Here is a 22,409-nt window from a genome sequence, read left to right as displayed (position 1 = left end):
TCCTTTGGCCTGACATTAATGATGCCGGCTGTGACACCGCGTTCACTGGCTTCCAGCTGATTGTGACACGTGGTCAGTGTAAGAAAACATGCCCTGGTTGGCACCTCACTGAACTTGTCTTTGCAAACAGCCCTTGCAGTTGTCACCCATATATAGCCAGTCACATTTGATCAAAAGGACACAAAATGTGCAGAGACAGGATTCAGTAGTGGCTGGTCACCACTCGTCACTGTCATCAGAACCGTCTCCACCTTGGGGCTCAGCCAGTCTCCTTGTCCCTTCCCATTCCACTCAGTCTGGGGGTCTGCACTGCCAAGGCCCTGTGCACCCACACAGCTGCCCCTGCAGTTACCTTGTGGACTGGTCTCACACCAGCATTGAGTTAACACTAACCTAGATAGAGTTATTTTTCTCTCAATGTAGTTGACTTCATCACTGAGTACTGATGATTTAAGTGGTTTGAAAACTTGAGTGTGCACCAGGATCCCCTGGAGGGCTTATTAGACCCAGATTGTTGGGCCCCGCCCCCAGGTTTTTGATTCAGTAGGTCTGGGGTGGGCAAAAGCTGCATTTCTAAGTTCCCAGGGGATGCTGGTGCTGCTAGCCCAAAAACAACTCACAGAGACACCTGTTTGTACACCCACATCATGAGTGCCGCTAAGTGTACAATGTTTATGTCTTGTTAGTAAAGTGGACAACCACCTTTGGAGCAGATAAATGGATAACTCTGACTTCTGCATGTCCAGCCACCAGAAGAGTTACGTGAAATATAATGAGGGACAGTCAAAAAGTAAAGATAACCGTTATGTAATGTCCATCTTATTTCTTCATTGCATTAGGGACTTGGGAATATACACTGGTGCCAATTAGGTTTTCTTTTTAGCTTAGAGGGACACTAAAATTGTATGAAATCTTTTTATCCAGCTGTATTATAACTGACACATAGCATTGTATAAGTTTAAGGTGAGCATGTATTGATTTGATAACACATGTTACAAATTTATTACCATCATAACATTAGCTAAAACGTCCATCCCATGACATAATTACCATTTCTTTCTTGTGGTGAAAACAGTTAAGTTTAGCAGCTTTCGGGGATATAATACAGTATTGTTAACTCTACTTACTATGATGTACATTAGGTCTCCTGAACTTACCAGTTTTATGATGAAGTTTGTACCCTCTGACCAATGTCTCCCCATTTTCCCCACCACTGCCCCCAGACCCTGGCAACCACCATTCTAGTCTTTGTTCCTACAAGTTAGCTTTTTGCACTACACATACAAATGACATACAGTATTTGTCTTTTGCTTATTTCACCTAACGTAATGGCTACCATAAGGTCTATCCACATTGCCAATGGCAGGATTTCTTGTTTTTCTCATTGCTGAATAGTAAATCCATTGTGTGTGTGTGTGTGTGTGTGTGTGTGTGAGAGAGAGAGAGAGAGATATCTCACATCTTTATCCATCTGTTCGGTGACACACTTGTTTCCGTGTTCTGTGTTTGTGAAGGATGCTGCAGTGCACATGGGGGTGCAGGCATCTTTTCCAGGCCATGATTTCATTCCCTTCAGATAGACCCACAAACAAAAGCCCTACAGTTTTGCGCCCCACACTGCATTTTATGATTTTGATGTCACAATTTACATCTTAATTGAGTATCCATTAAATTTGTTTAGTTATAGTTATTTTAATTTTTTTGTCTTTTAGAATTACGAGTATAAGTGAGACTATCGTGAATTTAACTGTTTATCAATGAGTTTGATACTGTCGCATGTTTCCATGTTACTAAATAGTTGGTCAGCAACTTTCATTTCGGCGTGAAGACCCCCCTTTAACATTTGTAAGGCTGGGCTAGTGGATGAATTCCTTCAGCTGTGATTTCTGTTTGGTGCTTATGTATATATCTTATATGTCTGTTAAACTCCTCACTTTGTTTGTGCATTGCTCTCCTGACCTTGGTGAGCACCTTTATGACCATTATTTTGAACTCTCTATCAAGTAAACCAGTTACCTCTGTTTCATTAACATGTTTCTGGAGCTTTATCTTGTTCTTTTGTTTGGAACATATTCCTCCATTTCTTCATTGTCCTTCACTCTGTGTTGGTGCCTGCGCTTTAGATACAGCAGCCACCTCTCCAGCCTGGACAGACTGATGGTATCATGTAGGAAATGAACTTCATCAATCAGCCCAGTCCGAGCTCCTGGTTTGTCTCTCAAACTTTTGTGATTGTCCAGGCTGCCATCTTTGTTCTTAGAGGCTCCCAGGTATTGAGGGTGTGCCAGCACCAAGCCCTCTGTGTCCCAAAGGGGAGAACTGCTGTCAGTGCCTAAATGCAGACTGATAATGAGCTCGATTCTCGGGCAGCAGCTGGGAAATAATGATTAAGCCTCTTCCAGGGAGAAACTAGGAGACGGAGTTTTTTTGCTGCTCCCTCAGCACTGAGCTGTAGAGAGAGTTGTGGTAAGTGCTCACCTGCAGCCGAGAACTGCTGCTTTGTTCGCCCTCCTCCTGTGGGTCTCGTGGGCACAAGCCCCACCGGCTTTCCAAAAAGCTGGGGTGCAAGAATAAGCTGAGAGTTTAGGGTTCCCCCTCAATTGTCTGGCACTGGGCCAGGGGTAGACTTTATGCCAGGAGTGTGTCTCGACCTTTTCTTCCCACTTCAGTACGGACATAGTCATCTGATGTGTGGAAGTCATGTGGCTAGCTTCTAGATTTCTCTCAGAATGAATTGGCCATGGATAGCTGTACACTCAGTGGGAGGGGGGACGTTTAGGACACCCCTCCAAATGTACAAAATTCTGAAAAAGGCTAGAGTGTTTGCATTATGTTTTAAAGCATTGGTTTTAAATACTGCAAGAGCAACACTAAATACTAAAAGGCATTTCCTAAACTGGTCATTAAGATTTATATTCTAAGCCCTGGCTGGTAAAGCTCAGTGGATTGAGCGTGGGCTGCGAATCAAAGTGTCGCAGGTTTGATTCCTAGTCAGGGTACATGCCTGGGTTGCAGGCCATGACCCCCAGCAACCACACATTGATGTTTCTCTCTCTCTCTCTATCTCCCACCCTTCCCTCTCTAAAAATAAATAAATAAAATCTTTAAAAAAACTAAAAAAAAGATTTATGTTCTAAATCAGCAATTTTCAACCAATGTGCTGCAAGAATTTTCAAAACATGCAGTACCTGACTGTTTAGTCAGGGACACTGACCTCTTCCCTTAAATTGTCAAATAAAAAAATGACAACAGCCAAAACAATAGCTGTCCTGTGTGAATGAATCAAACTAATACCTATTTTTGTCAGATCAGCAAAAGTATATTTTTGATGTGCCACGGAATTTTAGTGATTTATGTGTGCCATGAGATGAAAAACATTGAAAGTTGCTGTTCTAAGTGTTGCTGATTTTGGAAGGTTTTAAGTGCAGTTCTAGAAAGGTCCCCTGAGTATCTAATGTCTTTAAATATAATGTTGCCTCTGTTTTTGTAAAACAGATTACAGATTTTTTTTGTTGGATTTAACTTTGTAGCACAGGTCAGATGGCAAGAAATGTAAGTGTCTGAACAGCTAGCTATTTGAAAAGCAACTGATAACCCTCATTAACATTTATTAGATATTCACTGCTTCTTAACCCTTTATGAGAACAGGCAAAATCTCTGAAGCATAGGAAATAATCTCATATACGCCACCCCTTCTTTGCCTCTTTCACAGTTCCATTAAAATAGAGGCTTCTGGCAGTTACATTTACTTGAGATAGTAAAACAAGACCAGAAAGATCCCTGACATTTCAATTTCACATTGACATGTGACAATGTGTTAAAGAATTTTGTTTCAAAATGTGAGTGGGCTCAATCTGTTTCAGTGTTGGCATTCTAAACCAACAAATTCTAAACCAAAAGTGGAGAAATTAATCCAGAGGGTGGAGGTAAGGAGAGCAGAAGTTTCTTAGCCTTTTGGGAGTGCTTTCCACAAGTGGGTACAGTGGTCTCTCCCAGTTCTTTTCCATCACCTGTGAGTGACACGAGGTAGCTAAAGCTGTGGGGTGACAGGCACAAGGAAGAGATGAGGCAAAAATAAGAGATACGATTGATGTAAATCCTGTCAGCAGCCCGGGCCGGAGTGGGTTGGTTGGTCCCATAGACCAAAAAGTTGTGGATTTGATTCCGGGTCAGGACACACCCAGGGTGCAGGTTCGGTCTCTAGTCGCACATACAAGGAGGCAACCAGTCAACGTTTCTCTTTCACATTGATGTCTCTCTTTATCTCTCCCTTTTCTTTCTCTAAAAGCAATGAAAAAATGTCCTCGAGTGAGGATTAAAAAAAAAAATAAGTCGGCAAAAGCCCACAGGCCTAGTATGGCTCATTGCCAGGTCTTTGTATGGCCTGCAAGCTAAAAGTGATTTTTCCATTTTGTAAATGGTTGGTGGGGGCACAAAAGAAGAATCATTTTGTGACATGTGGAAGTTACACGACTTTCTGATTGCAGTGCCTGGAAATGAAGTTTCATTGGAACACAGCCACGCTAATTTGTTTATGTATTGTCCCTGGCTGCTTTTGTTCTATGGCACAGTCAAATGGTTGTGACAGAGACCATGTGGTCTCAAAGCCTAAAATATGTGCTATCTGGCCCTTTAAGAAAGCGTGTGGTGACCATGGCTTTTAGTGATTCTTCTGGGTCCTCCAGACCTGGCAGTGTCCAGCAGGTTGACCCCTCTCCTTGCTGTGGTTTGTCACTTGGCTTCTAGGACATCACTCTGCTGGTTTCCCTCCTGTCCTTCTGGCCTTTCTACCTCCATCTCTGTTACTAGTTCCTCATCACCTCTGAGATGAATGTTTAGAGAAACATTGGTGTACCCTAGGGGTCATCAGTTGCACCTCTTCATTTTTTTGTGTCTACTTTTGTCCATACTTGCTCCATCAGTGAAGGGATTTGGGAAATGATCAAAGACGGATATGACCATAAGGTGGCAGTAGCACACACATGCTTTTTCTTCTACCAGGTGACACCTAACAGGTTTTGAATGTAGGGGGAGATGTCCCTCACAGCAGGAATCTGTCTAGAAGCCACACCTTGGGTTTGCTACTGAGGTGAGGGGGACAAGGGAACTCCCTGGGAGAGGGGAATCGGAGAGGTACCTTTTGTGTCTGGCAGTGTCGCTCAGCAGTGTGGCAGGGAGTTGCTGGGTCTGAGAGCTCTAAGGAGCAACAGTCGTATAACTTACAAGGCTCAGGGTTTTATAACTGCAAGACTATTTTATCAATGGCCAGCAGATGCTGGGTGGTGTTTAGCGGAGGTATGCAAAGCAGGTAGGCCCTAAATGTCTACACATTTGCTCATGCGGACAATGTTTAAAATAAATGATGTGTAAAATTTGTGTGTGGCACTGGCAGGCTTTTGAGCTAACAGTTCTCAGCCTGCAGTGAAGAAAATAACCCACCTGGGGGCCAATGCACAAAGGCTGTCCTGGGCTCATTTGTGTAACACGAGGCGATCTCCCCAGTTTGAAGGCTTTCAATCCCATCTCTATGATGGTGACTCCCACATTGTCTTTAGCACAGACCTTTCCTTGAGTTCCAGGCCCAAATACCCAACTCAACACTTCCACTTGGTGTGGAGTCACATGTTAAACTTCACACACCCGAGCTGCCCACACCTCCCAACTCAAGGCAGTCCCTCCTGCAGTCTCCCCACCTCTCTTCTCCAGGCCTGAAACCTTGACATCATCTGTGACTCCTCTTTCCCTCATGCCACGTCAAATCTATCAGCTCTACCTGCCATGGCTCTCTTAAACAGACCCAGAGTGTAACTGCTCCTCCCTACCATCACTTACTGGCGTCTGCATTTCTGCCCTCATGTTCCCTACAGCCAGAGTGTTTTTGTCATAAACTTGATGTTTTAAGCATTAATATAGATCATTTTATTTATTTATTTATTTATTGACGGGGGAAGGGTGGGAGGGAGACATACCAATGTGTGGTTAACTCTCGAGTGCCCCCACCTGTGGACCTGGCCTGCAACCCAGGCATGTGCCCTAAACTAGGTCAAATCAGTGACCCTTTGGTTTGCAGGCTGGCACTCAATCCACTGAGCCACACCAGCCAGGGCCATATATCATTTCAATTAAAAAAAGAAATCAGTGGTTCTGGGTAGTCCTTGTGGCATCCCGAGACCCAAATGGCACTCTGCTGGGCACACAAACCAGGCAGGATTCTCTTAGTGTTGCCTGCATCCCTGATAGATCATTTGTGCCCACACACTCCCCTGCCCTGAAGTGTTTGCAAACTAAAATAAAAGCATGTGCTAATGCACGGGGCATTGGCAAGGTGGTGTGGGCCAGGAGGAAGCTGTGTGAACCGTCACCAAGCTTGGGTGTCATGCAGTGCTTTGCTCTATCTGCCAGCAGCTTCTCCCTGTGAGCAGTGTCCACTGTGTGTACGCATGTGTGTGAGAGACGGGAGAAAGAGAAACAGACTTGCAGGCTGAAACCCTCTTGCAGTAGTATGAGACTGAACATTAATCTAAAATAATCTGGTTAAATCAGCACAGATAATTCTTGACTTTATCAGAAGGAGAATCAGGCTTTCCTGGATGAATATAAGCCATATACGATCCCCAGACTTACTTTTGCTACCTCCTGAAAACAGCTCTTCACCAGAACTGTCAAAACAGTAGAAATCAACCAAGCAGAAGCACTCGTTGGTGAGGAATCAAAAGACAGGTAAAAGGAGGGAGAAGGAGGAATTGTCCAACTGTCTTACTGTAAGAAGCTGTGGGTGTAACAATGGCAGCGGCTACATTTCCTGCACCACTGTTATATGCCAGGCACTGCTCTGAGTCTTGTGCAGAAATTCATATCATTCTCATAACAACCCAATGAGACAGATGGCCTTATTTTACTGATGAACCTGAGGTCCAGAGAGGGAAAATAACTCATCCAAAGCTACTTGGTACCAGAGTCCAAGTCCTGCCTGCTTACAATAGAAATCAGGCCCTGAGGATCCGGGCATCTTTCTGGGCCAGCCCACATGTTGTGATTCCCAATCCAGAGTTCTTCCCAATTACCCAGGCTTTCTCCTTGGCTGTGAAAACTGACCATTGGCCAGATACTCCCAGATGCCTCCAGGTAACAGAATTTTTACAGTAGTGTCTTATGCTTGGGCTTTTTTTTTCTTTTCCAAACAGGTTCTTCAAGCCTATTTCATCTTCCTCTAGCCTAGGGGAATGGCTGTGTTTTCCTGATCTCTTTCTCTTTACATTCTTGAAATTTTCACTTTTTTAAAAAAATTCTGCATCCAAAGGCTTCTACATCCTAGTAGTGTAGTCTTTTACAATTCACTTTAAAGAATGGATTTGAAAATCACATTCTTCTCTGTTAGCCCAAAGGAATCTGAGAACATGAAGCTTTTTGGCTTCAGGTGAATCTTTTATTATTTTAAACAGATGCAAACACGTTTTTTTCAAGGATGGTAGCACAGTCATTGTCACAAGCATGTTAATAGGTCAATTTTTGCAGAGAAAGAATATGCTACAAGTCATGCTATTCTTATTTTCAATAGCATTCTGGCAAAAATTAAAGACATTTCTAATTGCCTCAAGCACTTAATAAATAGTAAATTCTACTTTCTGCCTCTGGGTAAATAAATGGTGTCTCTCAGTTATGTGGTAGGAACAGGTGATGTGAAGCCTACTTCTTAAACAGGCCCTTGGCTCCAACAACCATCAGCCCCTTCGATTACCACTGAACTTCTCAGCTATTTTCTGTAGCTCCAAATCCATTGCAGCCAAGTTTTCAAGTTCTTTTTCCTGGAAAACACACGCAAAAAAAAATAAATAAATAAAAGCATGAGGTCCTAGACTAATTTATTTTGTTGTAGTTTAAGGTAGTATAAATGGGAATTTTTGATGTGTTAGAGGCTGAGACACCCAACACCACTGGGGAACTTGTCAGAAGTGCAGATTCCTGGATTCCACATGGGACCTACTGAATCACAAACTGTGAAAGCTAGGAATCCCTCATGATGCTGATGCACGTTCAGATTTGAGAATCACCTACATAGTCAATATGAGGAAAAGGGGACAGCTCAATTAATGTCACCTCTTCCAGATGTAAATTTCGGATGGTTACAGGTCACAAGCTGGCAAAGATAGACCAAAGCAACTAATTTCTTTACCATCTGTTTTTTCCTACCCTGGGAAATAGTGATGCAAAGTCAAATAACGAAGGGAAGACACCAGAACACTCAGTTGTCAACCTTGGCTGAACATTGAAACCACCTGGGATCTTTCAAAAATTCCGATGCCCCGTCAGCCCCCCGTTCCCAGTGGAATCTCGGGGGGTGGGTCCCAGGCATCAGTAGTTTTTCAAGCTCTTGAGGTGACTGCAGTATGTGGCCAAGGTTGAGAAGCGCAGCAGTAGGATGAGGTGGGCAGCAATGTGGACAATGGCTAGATATTAGAAATCAAACCCAGGTGTTGTCTCCACTCCGTTAAGTAGGGTTACGTTATCATGGTGACTAATCCCCACCAGTGTCTCCCTATTAATTTCAGACCGTCTCAAACATATCAACATTACCATCCTAAGTTAATTTTGAACAAAATCCCCACACGGTACCTCTTCCTCTGTCAGCACTCCTGGGCGAGCCGCATCCTTCTCATTGTCTGAGGTGCGGCGCAGCCTCAGGGGCTCCTCGGAGTCATAGAAGTCAGGAAATTCGGCCGACTTCTTCCTGTAGTGCAGGAGCTGGTCCAGCTCAGCCACGCGGTCATACTGCCTTTTCAGATCCAGTTTGGGGACGAGGTTTCTCTTCTCGTATCCCCAGTTCACATCCTCCTCAAAGGGCTTTTTCTCCCACCAGTCATAGTTGTATTCTGGGAAGAAATTCTTCTCATTCAAGGTCAGGCCATTTCCCTCTTCACCCTCCAGTAAACTGTCATCCGTGTTGCCTTTTCTCTCTAAACGGCTGCTCTTCCACTGGGAAGGGGCGTAGTACGGGTTGAGCAGCTCCCCTAATCTCTTCCTCTTTTCGGTGGTGTGATAGGGAGCATACTGCTTGCCTTGAAGCCTAGCTTCCTCCCTGTTGTCTTTAGTGTCTTGCAGGTCCTCCTGCTGCTGCCACGGCCCGTGGGCTCCTTCCTCACCATTTTCCTCACCATAGTTGAGGTAGTTTCTGTCCTGCTCTTGCCACTCCCCTTGTAGGTGCCTTCGTGCCTGGTCCATCTGGTTTTCTTGAACACGGTAGCGTCCTTCACCCAAGAATCGTTTCTCTTCTTTGTTTGGAGGAGAATAGGCACCATGTTCCCCACCCCTAGCTCTGTAGCGGTACCCCCACTCTGGGCCCCTCTCTTCCTCGCTGTCCTTACCATATCCACGTGCCGTGTTGTCATGCTCTGAGTTGGGGCGATTTCTCTTGTCCTGCTCCTCCTGGATCTCCTCACTGGGAGGCCTGGCAGCCCTGTACTTCTCACTTCCTCTGCTCCAATATCGTGCCCCCTCCAGGCTCTCAGGAGCCTGGACGCCTGCATAGTAACTCCTCACTTCTTCCCCATATTCGGGTTCTTCCTCTGAAGCCCTGTCGTGGGTGGGATAATGGCCCCTCTTGTCCCCCACGCTGGCCGGGCCCACGTTTGACTCCTCAGATTGCTCATGGGGTTGTCCCCCTGCCTCAGAGGGAGGATTCCTTTCCTGAGATGACCTGTCAGGCCTGCTCCACCCATGGTGATGTCGTGGCCTCAAGCGTCGTTTGTCCACCTCGTGGCTGGCATCTTCCTCACTTTCCTCAGATTCTTCCTGGCTCCCAGGCTGACTTTTAGACTCTTGGACGTGTTTCTCCTGGCTCCTTGTCTCTTCTGGACTCTCTTGGCTACTCCTCTCCTGGCTGTGTGTCTTTTCCTCAGGGAGCCTGGCCGAGTGTGTGTCGTATCTGGACACTACCTCCTCTTCCTTCTTAGCTGTGGCCTGATTTCTTTTGTCAAGAAAGGCATTTGGTGTCTCTCCTGGCTCTTCTAGGTGTTTCTCTTCACTGCCACCATCCCCATGCTCTCTTTTCTGATATTTCTCTCCTTCCTCTTCCTCCCTGTCCTCTCCCTCACTCTTCTCAGAATGGTATGTCTTTACTTCTTTGGAGACTTGACTGTCAGAGGGGTAGAGGCTCCCCTGGGACTCGCCTGCTCCCTCTCGGCTGTGCCCACCTCCCTCTGTGTTGGCCACTGATGGGCCTTGTGTGTCCATCTCCCCTGGGACTCCTGTGTCCTCCCTGCTGGAGGGCCCTCGGGCTTCTGAGGCATCAGCTGAGTCTCTTAACAATCTTACTTCAAACCTTGTGTTTTCATTTTTACTTTTCTCTTCATCTTTAACCTCTTTTCCACCTGTAATGAAAATTTAAAAAGAGTAAGAATAACTTCAGAATTGCTTGTAGTTCAACAAGTACCAGCCTTAGTGATTACTATAGATCCTAAGGACCCTGAAAATCACTTGGATAATTTTTTAAGTTAATGAAGATTATACTCATTTTAAAAGCAAATGGTATGAAAGCTCCATGACTATGTTTCAATCTAATAATAAACTCTCTATATTTTTATTTTTTCAAAGCACCTAACCAGCAGCATTTCTCATTGGTACTACTAATGAGTGAATTGAAATCCAAGTATAGGTTTATAAAATATTATAATTTGTGTGTTGGGTGGAGGGGGGCAAAGGGGAAAAATTGGAGCAACTATAATAGCATAATTAATAATACATAATTAAAAAATAAAATATTATAATTTAGAACCAGAAGAAACCTTAGGATTTATCTAGTTCAACCTCATCTTTTTGCAGACTAAGACCTTGAGACTCAGAGAGGTGTGATTTAGAACCATTCTTTTCATACTTGCTCTAAGTACGAATTGAAAAGTTAACATTGTATTCATAGCTCTAAGTAGAACCCTGCTAAATAAAGTTAAATAGCCAAAATAAGAAATATCAGTATTCAAAAGAGAATTAAAAATTTTTTAATTATTATTTCATCAGGCTTTCATTACCCAATCAACTGTGTAGACTCAACCTAGCAGAAAGTGACAATATTACTTAGTATTTGGTGATAAGAAAGGTGTATACTTCTCCCCTGAGAAAACTACACAGCAGGGGAAAGGCCATTTCTGCCTTCACTCGGGTCCCATCTGCCCAACATGTTCTCAAAGTTGAGGATGAAGCTCCGTATACTGAGTTATCCTTGTGTTTTATGAGTCAATAGTAGATGGTAATAACTGATATTTTAATTGAATGCTGTTCTCCCCCATCTTTTCCAAATGTCAACAGATCCTTTACTAAATCCTCCTTAGTTCAAGGACATCCTGTGAAAGGAGATATGCCATTAACACTCTCTGAGTTGTTAGCTGGGAGATTTGGGTTTCAAATGAGATCGCTGAGTTCAGAGAGAATGCCTGAATCCAAGGCCACTCACAGCTCTGTGTCCACATCTGAGCTGTCCTTTCATTGTAGGGACCACCCACCCCCAGTGACTATTTAGCACTTGAAATGTGGCTGGTCCAAACTGAGATGTGCTCTAAGTGTAAGACACCAGATTTTGAGAACTTTGTATAAAACAATGTAAAATATCTCAATACTTAATATTGACTTTATGTGGAAATGACTATTTTGAATGTATTGGATAATATATATCATATATTTATTGGAAGTATCTAAATTATATATTAAGTAAAATATATTAGATAAAATTAAATATATTATTAAAATTAATTTCACTTGTCTTTTTATCATTTTAATGTGGCTACTAGAAAATTTGAAATTATATTTGTGGTTCACACAGTAATTTTATTAAACAGCTCTGGTGAGTCATTTGAACTGACATTTACAAAATACAAAAAGAATGGTCTGTTTTGCAAAAGATATCCAAGGAATAGTGGAAGGTCTGTATCTCCCTGCTTAAGGCCCAGCCTGCCATGAGGACATTCTCGGGTTTTATGAGACAATTGAGATGCCCCTGACTCCGTGACCCTTAGACACCCAGACACCTGGGAACTGGCCCTTCACCTGTGCCTTGGCCTTTTTCGGAGCCACTGGTGAGTGATATGTGCAGCAAGGAGGCTGGTGGGTCTGGCCAGGTAGGCATAGGGAAGCAGGGAGGCTTTGGCCAGATACTGACGTCATTCTGAGCATCAGCTGAAATAATGCCACTGATCAGACAGGGTCTCAGCTTCCCAGGGCAGAGGCTGTGCCTACTGCCTGCTGGTCAGGAACAGAAGTATTTTTACCTTTTTCCAGTTAACTGTGTGCTGCCTATAGCAACTTGTGCCTGAGGCTTAGCACTTTCTCCTAAATTTAGCTTTAAGCCCCCGCAGGTGAGATCAGAGGAGGCCTATCTATGATTAGCAAGCACAGTCATTGTCAATCTGTAAAACCAAGGTGTAAAGCTCACTCTTACTTTCAAGTTGAAAGGGGAAAATGCTTGTTCCATCCCTATGATGGTCCAAGGATGACCAGATCAACCTGGTGAAAGAGATTCTTATACCTGTTAAGAAATTGCACTACACATTCCCTAATGTCTGTTCAAGCCATAAACCAGTGATTCTTTCCTACTCTTCAAATGCTCATTTTGCTCAATAAGTGTATGTTGGCTCCAGAGATGTGCTGGAGAGGCTGGCAATGGAGATGGAGATGAACTAGGTGAGGGAGGGAAGCTGCATGAAGCAATTCATCCATCCAGTTGGCTAAAAGCCCCACCAGCCTTTGGGTCAGTTTAAGATGTACCAGCAAGGGAGAGAAAACTGGAATAGGACAGAAGTCACAAACTGGTAGCCCTACAGGTGAATTATTTGGCCTTAATAATATTTTAAATAAATTCTAATTCAGAAACAATACTTAAATACCAGGAGATGTGTTTTAAAATCCCAATTTTAACTTCTTTTGGAAAAAAAATATGAAAATCTGGTTACAGAGTCTGTACTTCTCCACTATAGGGTTAAAGCTGAGAAATATCTGCTCCCCCTTAGGTAGAAACCTACATCCTACAGTTTGGGAGTGTCTTCCTGTCCTGCTTATTCCTTTGTGTTATTTGTTGCTCTGTCCCTGGCTGGCTTTGGAGTCTGCAGCCTCAGATATAATGGCACCAGGGTCCTGATAGACATGGGTCATTTTGTTTTGTTTAAAGATTTTATTTATTTATTTTTAGAAGAGGGGGAGGGAGGGACAAAAAAAAGGGAGAGAAACTTCAATGTGTGGTTGTCTCTCTCACATCCCCCACTGGGGACCTGGCCTGCAACCCAAGCATGTGCCCTGACTGGGAATTGAACTGGTGACCCTTTGGTTTGCAGGCCCGCACTCAATCCACTGACCTATACCAGCCAAGGCGGTCATTTGTTTTTTACCAGTTTACCTGGAGCTCTCACAACAAATATCAAAAGACCCCTTAGGGCTAAGAATCCAATCTTGGTAGGCAAGCAGAGCCCTCATACAACAGCTTTTCCTAAGCAATCATGGTTTTTGATGACCAACTATGGCAGACCTCAAACTTTCCCACCTGTCTGGTAAACAAGGAAAGGAAGAAAAAGGTAGCAAGATGGGTTTGCCCAAAGGAGGATTCTTTAGTCCCTGCCTAAAGACCTACTCTGCCCTTACTCATTCCCTGTGATGGCTGGAAAAGGAAGTTGGGGAGAAATTCTGTAAGTATGTGTGTAGGCAGTGATGGAGAAATTTCCACTTGGATCCAGGGGGCCAATACAGGCTTGAGCCCCCATACCTACTACAGTTACCCTGACACCCCCAATGGTGGATTGAGTCCCCCCAGGCAACTCTTTTGGTCAGGTGCTAATACCTGTTTTTACCATTTTATGCTCAGGGGTTCATGTGCAGCAATAGCAAGAGTATTATCTTGCACTGAAAGATTTTGAAGGTGAAAAGAAGAAAAAGTCGCTGTTCCTAGCCTGACTAAAAATTTAAAAACAGAGAAAAGTGCTGAAGGGAACAGTGTTTTGTTTTGTTGTTGTTGTTGTTGTTGTTCAAATCAGTTTGACTTCATGCATAAAAGAGACTGCATAGTTTTACAAAATTGACTTCTTAATGTCAACTCCCAATGGACACTGCTTGTATCACTGTTCAAATTTTGTTTTCAGCAGAAGCTGATTTGCATGGAGAAAACATCTCCATCTAAACTAAGAAGGTTATTGCTCTGACTCATTGGATGCTCTGCTTCTACCCTCACCCTTTCAAGTCCTCAGGCCCGAAATCCTGGTACCATTTGGTAGCACCTCCCTTTGAATAAGTTCTGCATTAAAATGACTTAACCAATGTGTCATGTAAATAGGCCAGAAGTTTCCAAGTCACCTCTCCCAGCTTCTAACTTGGAAGATCATCACGGTCAAGAATAGAAGGCAAAGAGAAGAATAATTTTAAAATCTCTTTGTACCCTTTCATCTTCCAGCATTCTCAGAACACTCAATCCTTCCTCCTCCAGTCACAAACAAGCACTCCCCACATCTTCCTGCACCCAAATGAAAGCTTGTTCTAAAAATCCAAATTCTGGAACCAAGGAATTTGACAAATGATAGACACCTCAAAGACTATCTCTGAGTTCAACTCCCTCATTTTCCTTTAAGGAAATAAGCCCAGGGAGGCAAGGGGTATTTCCCATGGTCACAAAGATATTAAGTGTCAGAGTAGGGACTAGAAGCCATATCTTTCCATCTCCCCAGACACTAGTCTAGTCTGTACTTCCCCCACTGCGTTTTATCTCTGGTTCATTTGGAAGTAGAGTGGAAGATGAACTAGAGGAAGCAGGAGCAAGGGCCACTCCAGGGACAAAGGTCTCCTGCAGTGCAGGAAACTTACTGTTTTTCAGGACTTGTCGGCATTCAGGAGTGATGGGTGGAGCGTTGGACTTTGACAGGGCATTTGAGAGGACCTCGATGATGCAGCGAGTCACCTGAGGGGGGGAACCCAAAAGCACGTTGGCAAAGCCTGGTATCAATGGGGTGGCAGATGACTCAACACAGAGCTGCTGCTGTCCAGAGAGGCTTGGCTGTGTGACCTGTACTGATGCAGGATCCTTGGGGGGCAGGGATATAGATTTACAGGACTGTAATGAGACTTCTGAGGCCTCTCCACAGAGCAATGCAAGAAAGCACTGGGCCAAGATTGCTCTGAGAGGAGCAATAAACACCCACTTCTGAGCAAGTTGGAAGGAAGAGGGTGTGAGCACACAGTTATCCTCAGAGGCACTAACTCATCCAGGAAGGAGTTGAGAGCCCAGGGAAGGAGGAACATCCTCTGCCCCCATTCTCTCAGGGATGAAAACCTGGTTTTGTAAGACCACATTGTCTTTTGTGTTGTCTGTTTGTTTTCACTTTTTATTTTGTTTGATTTGGTATAATAAGGAGTTGAGAACCTAGAGTCTAGATGTCTAGATACACTAGTAAGTCTAGATTCTACACGTATATTCAACTTACCATTTCTTCACTGTGGTTCCTGTTATCCGCTGGCATAGAACTGACCGCTTTGAAAGAGAAAAAGAATGGGACATGACCTGAGTTGATTTAGAAAGTGGTGTGAACTCAAACACAAAATCTTCCCCAACCCCGCACATGCAATACCTGGAGAGAGGGGCAGAGTCAGAGATGAACAGGGAGAAGACAGCTGGGGATGATTGCCCAGGAGCCGTGCACAGGCACACACTAACACACACATAGCTATTCTCCCTGGCAATGTCTTCAACATGATTTGAAAATGAATGCTGAATTATATCCAGTATAAATCAATTTGGACCATAGGAAGGGGAGATTTGGGGATACTGGTACTGTTTAGTTTCTTGATCTGGGTGCTGATCACACAGGTGTGTTCAATACATAAAAAATTAATTAAGCTGTATACTTATGATCTATGCAGTTTTCTATATGTATATTATACTTCAGTGAAAAGTTTAAAATAAACCTAATTTAAATGAAACCAGAGTGCCCTCCTCCACTCTTCTGCCCATTCAAAATGAGTAGAGATTTGTAATTCCCTTTGCCTATTCCTGTTGCCGCCCAAAAAATCCTCTCCCAAATTCACTTCCTTTACAAAAACATGGTTATGACTATCTCACATAATCAAGTACCCCATTTTTACCCCCAGCTCTTTGCCTGAACAAGCTCGCTTATGCATCTGTATCAGTCAATGCTGTCTATCACCCCTATGTTGTCTGTAGCCATGCAGAGAACATGGGACACATCTAATTCTACCAGTAGAGCTCCAAGTCCATAATATGTGCAAGTAGGTGTTTAACAACTATTTATGAGGATACTTAAGTTTAACAACTACTTATGAGAGTATTTAAAAAGAATAATTCATTTAAATTAAATTCCATGAGATTCTGCTTATTTTAAATCAGATTGAAGTCCAAGGTCTGTCTGGAAAAAGCCCAGCCATTGTTAATATAACGAGAATGGTTTGTGCAAAATCGATGTAACCTGGCAGCCAAGGAGAGTGGACTGGAATGTGCATGTGTGAACAATGAGGACTTCACTGTACTAGTCGGTGGGGGCGGCAGACACCATTGAGTAAGCATGTGTACTGTGTGACTGTCACATCCAAAATGAGAAAGTAGAGCAATGAATCTGCATCAAATTTTGTGTTATGCTTAAACACTCCTCCACAGAAACTATTCAAATGATTCAGGAGGCTGCAGCTATGGCAACTGGTGATTGGTCACTTCATCATGACAACACACTCATGCATCATGTCTCGTGCAGAGGTTTTTTTGTGAAACATCAAATCACCCAGGTGACTCAGCCCCCCACAGCCCAGATTTGGTGCCCTGTTACTTCTAGTTTTTCCCAAAACTAAAGTCATCTTTGAAAGGGAAGAAATTTCAGACCATCGATGAGATTCAGGAAAATACGATGGGAGTAGCTGATGGCGATTGGGAAAACTGTGTGAGGTTCCAGGGTGTCTACTTTGAAGGGGACTGAGGTGTCATTGTCTTATGTACAATGTTTCTTGTATCTGGTATCTTCTTCAGAAAGTGTCTATTTTTCATATTATGTGGCTGGATACTTTATGGACAGACCTTGTATGTTTTAGGAAGGAAATGCTTCAGGCAATTTTAATTTTCCAGTGCCTTCTCTTTTTTCTCTCAAAGCTGTTTTGCTACTTTTGTATTTCCCTTTGGCTTTGTGTTGTCTAAGCTTTTCCACTGGACAAGCACAAAGCAATTATATAATATAGGCTCATCGCCTCAGTTCTCCTGGCACTGCCGTAGGAGAAGTTCAGTGCAGAATATTCTTCTAGGCCCCTGAAATAAGAGAAGAGCTAGCTGGAGTGACAGAAAAACTCTCAGACATTGGAGATGTAATCTATTCAAATGCAGCTTATTTATAACCAGCAACATGACCTTCCCTCCCAAAATGTTTGCTCCCAAGCCTCTTTAACTGCCCCCCTCCAACTATTATGTATCATAGGGCTCAACCTAGAAATACAACACCTATTCCATTTATTCACCTTACTGAATTTTTCTTTTCTAAGCATAGCCTGGGGTCTACTTCAATTGTTTCAAGAAGCCCAAAGTTATTCAGTATGTTAAAATGATCTGTAAAATGTTTAAGAAGCAGCTAACAAGGTATGAAGACCCCATGTTCTTCCTAATATGCAGTTCAGTCAAGATCCAGATGGCCCACTTTTGGCACCCAGGGTCCACTATGCTGGGCCACTATTTTATCCCCCCAAAAGCTGTTATTTGGGAGCATTCCCACTTTAGCACATACTCTTTCTTTTTTTTTAAAGATTTTATTTATTTATTTTTAGAGAGAGAAGGGAGGGAGAAAGAGAGAGAGAAACATAAATGTGCAGTTGCTGGGGCCGTGGCCTGCAAACCAGGCATGTGCCTTGACTGGGAATCGAACCTGTGACCTGTGTTCGCAGCCCACGCTCAATCCACTGAGTTACGCCAGCCAGGGCTAGCACTTACTCTTTCCACCTGGAATCAGTAAGTCTTCTGGAAAGAAATTACTGAGAGAATTCCTTCTGTAGTAAACTAGAAGATGCCTTTTTAAAAATCTAGCTTTACTAAACTTTGGTATTGCAGTTTCTTGTTAATACTTCCCTCTTTTTCACCCCCACAAATGTAAAATAGGCATTTTTTAAATTAACTAATGATATTGCCAAAGTATTAACAGTCATCAGGTTTGGAGCGAGATAAATATTTTTCTTTTATTGCTCTAAACAGTTTGTAGCTCATATTTATTATTACAAAATAGTATTGTTTCTCTGACTGTAGCTCTTCAGAAATCTTTTTGATGGAAAGGAACTAAGGTCTCCTTGTAAAAGTATGTTGTGCATCTTGGTGAGCCAAAAAAGTGCCATTGTATTTCTTCTGACAGAATCTGTGACAACAGTTATAACCAAAACAAGTAATAACCAAAACAAGTTGATTCCCCTAAAGTAGTTACCTTGTTTTTGTGTAAAGAATCAGGAAGCACGGAAGAAAAGCCAATGGCTATGTTAAAATAAAGTAGCCAAATGCTAGAAAAAATTCAAATAATAGTGTACAATAAATCTGAAAATAACACCCAAACTATTAATATCTCATAAGACTATCAAGGTTTCATACCAGATTTAAAATACAGCTATAAAATAACAAATTAAGCAAGTCCTTCTGAATGCAGAAACCATTTAACCTGGTATAATATGGCTATCATACAGCTATGTTATTCATATTAATTTTTAGAGTGCACAGTAGTTACTGTAAAAATGTGTAGATTTCCCTCCAGAAGCTCTTAAGAATAAAAAATAACCATATGGTTCCCTGAGTTTCTTCCCAGCCCTGTGATTTTGCTAAATAACAAACTCTGCTTGAAGGTTATCATATCTTGTTTCCAGGCATTGGGAGAGGTGGGAGTGGAAAATAACTGCTAATGGATATGGGGTTTCTTTGGGGGTAATGAAAATGTTCCAAAATTTGATAGTGGTTATACAATCTGTGAATATACTAAAAATCACAAAATAATGCAATTTAAAATGGTGAGTTTTATGGTGTGTGAATTATAGCTCAATTAAAACATTTTAAAGAATATAATGTCTCTATTTTAGCTCATATTAAGATATGAGCCCCCCTTAAAATATTCCCTTACATAAGGGAGCTGTAAGTATTTCACCTCTACAGTTAAATAAGCTTCACAAATACCATTGTTATTGTGGTCCATACCACAACATATAGCACAGCTTTAGCCTCTTAAGCAATGCCTTTCTGAAGGTATTTTTGCCCAGAAGGACTCTAAATTATTCATTTGGATTTCTTTAATTGAACTGAGAACATTTATAGGCAGTTTGTAAAAGCGCAAACATTTTAGAAAATTTTGGATGTATGTATCTTGCAATGAAATAAATTACCACTAGCTTTCCTTTTGTCTCTTTACATTTTAGATCCAGCAATTGCTGTTAATAAAAACTTAATATTCATGGATAGCAATACCTCAAATCTGGTTAGAATCTCAATCTCAGATAAAAAAATTTTTTCCTATGAGTTCATTAAAACAACCAAAGAAAACCTCTAGTTTAATCTGGTGGTGTTCTATTTACTTCTCAATGGTCTCAATATTCCTAGTGACTACTTCAACACACATGCTCTCTCTCTCTTTTTTTCAATCTCCAGAGCTAGTTTGAAAGATTAATCCCACATTCTTCCACATCAAGAGACACTGCCAAGTATTTCATCATGTGATGTCAATTATAAAAAGACAAAAATTTCATCCTCTTAAATTGACTAAAACAACTTTTTTACTACTCCAAGGATCTTTTTGTGGTTATTTTTATAATCTATTTTTTTCTGGAATACAAAACTCAAAATATCTACTGAAGTGTCCATTCATAACTTCAAAATACATTAACTTGACTGTGAAGTTACCTCTCTCCAGAATACAGAAAAATATTACACTAACCCTGTACACACATATACATGAACACACAGATACATATACTATATACAAACACGATAATAAAAAAGATATGATATCTTATATACATGAGATGCACTTTTAGCTCGTCACATTTATATCATAACAGCAACAAAGGGAAATATACAGGTGTCGACTTTATCGCATTATAGGTACTCCTGTCACTCCTTGGTTATCTGGTTTTAAAAAGTCAAACAAATACTTATATACAGATACAGAATAAGACTATAACCGCATCTCTCTAGATGGTAGAGAGAGCCTTACAATTTAGAAGTAAGCATAACGTGCCTTGGAGGCACGGGCTCCTGTTCTTCCTATCCATTGGAAAACTCATATGAAAAGACTGAGACTCTCCGGGCTGGGCTTGGAAGACCTCTGGCTTTTTCCAAGTCAGTCGGTGGAGCGGAAAGTTGAAGCGAAACACCCAGGAAAGAGCAGAAATTAAGAACCTCAAGCAAGAGAGAGAAACCTTCCACTTAACCCTCCTTCTTTCCCAGTATCCTCCAGCCAAGATTCCCTGGACCGCGGGGAGGACAGAGGCTGGCGCTGTCCGCGGTGCTGAACAAGCCGCCGCGCCCACTCACCGGCCACCATCGTGGCTCCCAGGAGGCCGAGAAGCACAGCCGGCTGCATGGCCGGGCTCGCCCGAATCTGCGCCAAGAGGATGACAGCTGGACCAGTGGAGCGAGATGCGGATGGAAGACGAGATAAAGATGCTCCAGGAAAGCAGTCGTGCGTCTTGCTACCCGCGGTGTGGCGCAGGCCCCCGCTCTTTTAAAGGGCAAGTACCGGTCGCAGGGACGGGAGGGGGCGGGCACCCGGGAGGCGGCGCCCCCTCGCTCAGCCCTGACGTCACGAGGCGGCCCCGGGGGTGGCGGCTCGAGTAGGCGGCAATTTGCGCCAGTCCAGCGCTCTGGGTCTGGAGTGGGGGTGGGGAGTAAGGCGGAAGAAGGAATGGGAGGGTGAGGGAGGTAATGCCGATTTGAGACCCGGGGAGAGACAAGGTCCCACTTAGAATGCCCCGAATTGCTCCTCATCTTCCCCTACCCCCTACATTTCCAAGTCTAAAAAAGTGTGTTGGAGGCTGTGCGGTTTTGTTCAGACTGTGTCCATGATTAAGTCTGTTTTGTGTCTTATACCCAATGGAGCATGAGACTCCTGCTAAGAAGAGGGGACTACACAGTGGTAAAAATGGAAAAGGGAATGACGGCTTTAAAAACAAAAGGTGCAAGCCTTGACTGTGTGGCTCAGTGGGTCCCCGCCCTCCGCCCTCCGCCCTCCGCAAAAATGGAAGATCTCAGTTGGATCCCAGGTCAGGACCCGAGCCTGGGTTGGGGCCAGGCCCCTCCTCCCCCATTGGGGGCGTGGGAGAAGCAACCCGCAGATGTTTCTCTGGTGCATTAATGTTGCTCCCCCTCTTTCTCCCTTCCTTCCCCTTTCTCTAAAAATAAATAAATAAAATCTTTAAAAAATAAAAACAAAAGATGCAGCTAGGGAATATGGAACTTGCTGTTTTTTCAAACTTTTTGTCTTAAATCTACCTACTCATGATTCATTCTATCTGCCCGCCTGTCTGTCTGTCTATCTATCTATCTATCTATCTATCATCTATCTATCATCTATCTACCTGTCTACCATTCATGACCTCCGTCCTCAGCACATAACATATGTACATGGTAAAAATGAGAAAGTCAGATGCTACAAAATGGTTTGCTATAAATGTCTCTCCTCCACCTCTATCTCCCCAAGTCCCCGATTCCTCTCTGCAGAGTCAAAAATGACTAACCCACTTTCTGTTATTAGGCTTAATGTATTTTGGGACATAAACAGCTGCATCTTATTTTGAATGGCTCCACAGTATTACATTAACTCTATACACTAGAATGTATTTAGTCCCCTTTCTGATGGGCATTTATTTAGGTTGTTATCCTTTGGTTTCTTACTACTCCTTTACAATGGAGCCGTAGTCTCAGGAGCTGGGAATAGACTAACCTGCTTGTAGGAACTAGTACATCCCACAATCCCTGTGCATCCTTTTTGCTTTAAATTTGAAATAGGAAATTACTTTGTTATGATGTGTGAGAGGAAAGCAAAAACAACTTCCAGGATATTTTTAATGTGGGTTCTCTCTGTCTTTGAGGAATCAGAAAAGCAGCAGGCAAATGCCCTGCACAAAGAAGAAAAAAAATCAGAAACTTCTCTGATAACACATGCTTTGGGGAACAAGTGAGACTTCATTTGGGGCTCTCTTTCCGGGAATGCAGATGTCTGCATGCACAGTTAAAAGGGGGTTTCAGTGTCTTTTCCCTGAAAATCAATGAGGCTTGAATTCTTTTTGCATGTGCTGAGTACATCACAACATCTTCCTGAAAAGGCTGGGAATGATTTCACCAAGACCACAGTCACAGAACATTTAAAGAAGAGTCTTATAAAGGATATTAATGGGATAGTTGCTAAAATTTGAATAAGATCTGTAGATTACATAAT

The 22,409-nt window shown here is 42.8% G+C and overlaps 1 protein-coding gene across 1 annotated transcript; it reads right to left on the bottom strand.

Moving 5' to 3' along the window:
* Nucleotides 1-7,386: 7,386 nt before the first annotated feature.
* On the bottom strand, nt 7,387-20,713 carry CHGB (chromogranin B). The gene is made up of 5 exons (XM_045833727.1): nt 20,507-20,713; nt 15,444-15,490; nt 14,827-14,920; nt 8,614-10,367; nt 7,387-7,805 (listed from the first exon to the last, which is right to left on the bottom strand). Exons 1-5 carry the CDS (start codon nt 20,553-20,555, stop codon nt 7,722-7,724), a joined length of 2,028 nt encoding a protein of 675 aa, XP_045689683.1. The 5' UTR covers nt 20,556-20,713; the 3' UTR covers nt 7,387-7,721.
* Nucleotides 20,714-22,409: the final 1,696 nt, after the last annotated feature.

This window comes from Phyllostomus hastatus, unplaced genomic scaffold (genome assembly GCF_019186645.2).
Source record: "Phyllostomus hastatus isolate PE091 unplaced genomic scaffold, TTU_PhHast_1.1 phas_contig_17, whole genome shotgun sequence".
Classification (NCBI taxonomy): Eukaryota; Metazoa; Chordata; class Mammalia; order Chiroptera; family Phyllostomidae; genus Phyllostomus; species Phyllostomus hastatus.
The sequence above is the reverse complement of the archived record's forward strand: the minus strand, read 5'-3'. Positions and strand labels throughout refer to the sequence as shown.

Bases quoted from the DNA above. Each gene is read 5' to 3' on its own strand.
- CHGB (XM_045833727.1), bottom strand. From the start codon at position 20,555: ATGCAGCCGGCTGTGCTTCTCGGCCTCCTGGGAGCCACGATGGTGGCC. The intron at 10,368-14,826 runs GTAAGTTTCCTG...TTTTCATTACAG, and splicing joins CCGACAAGTCCTGAAAAACA to GTGGAAAAGAGGTTAAAGAT. The intron at 7,806-8,613 runs GTACCGTGTGGG...TGTGTTTTCCAG, and splicing joins GAGTGCTGACAGAGGAAGAG to GAAAAAGAACTTGAAAACTT.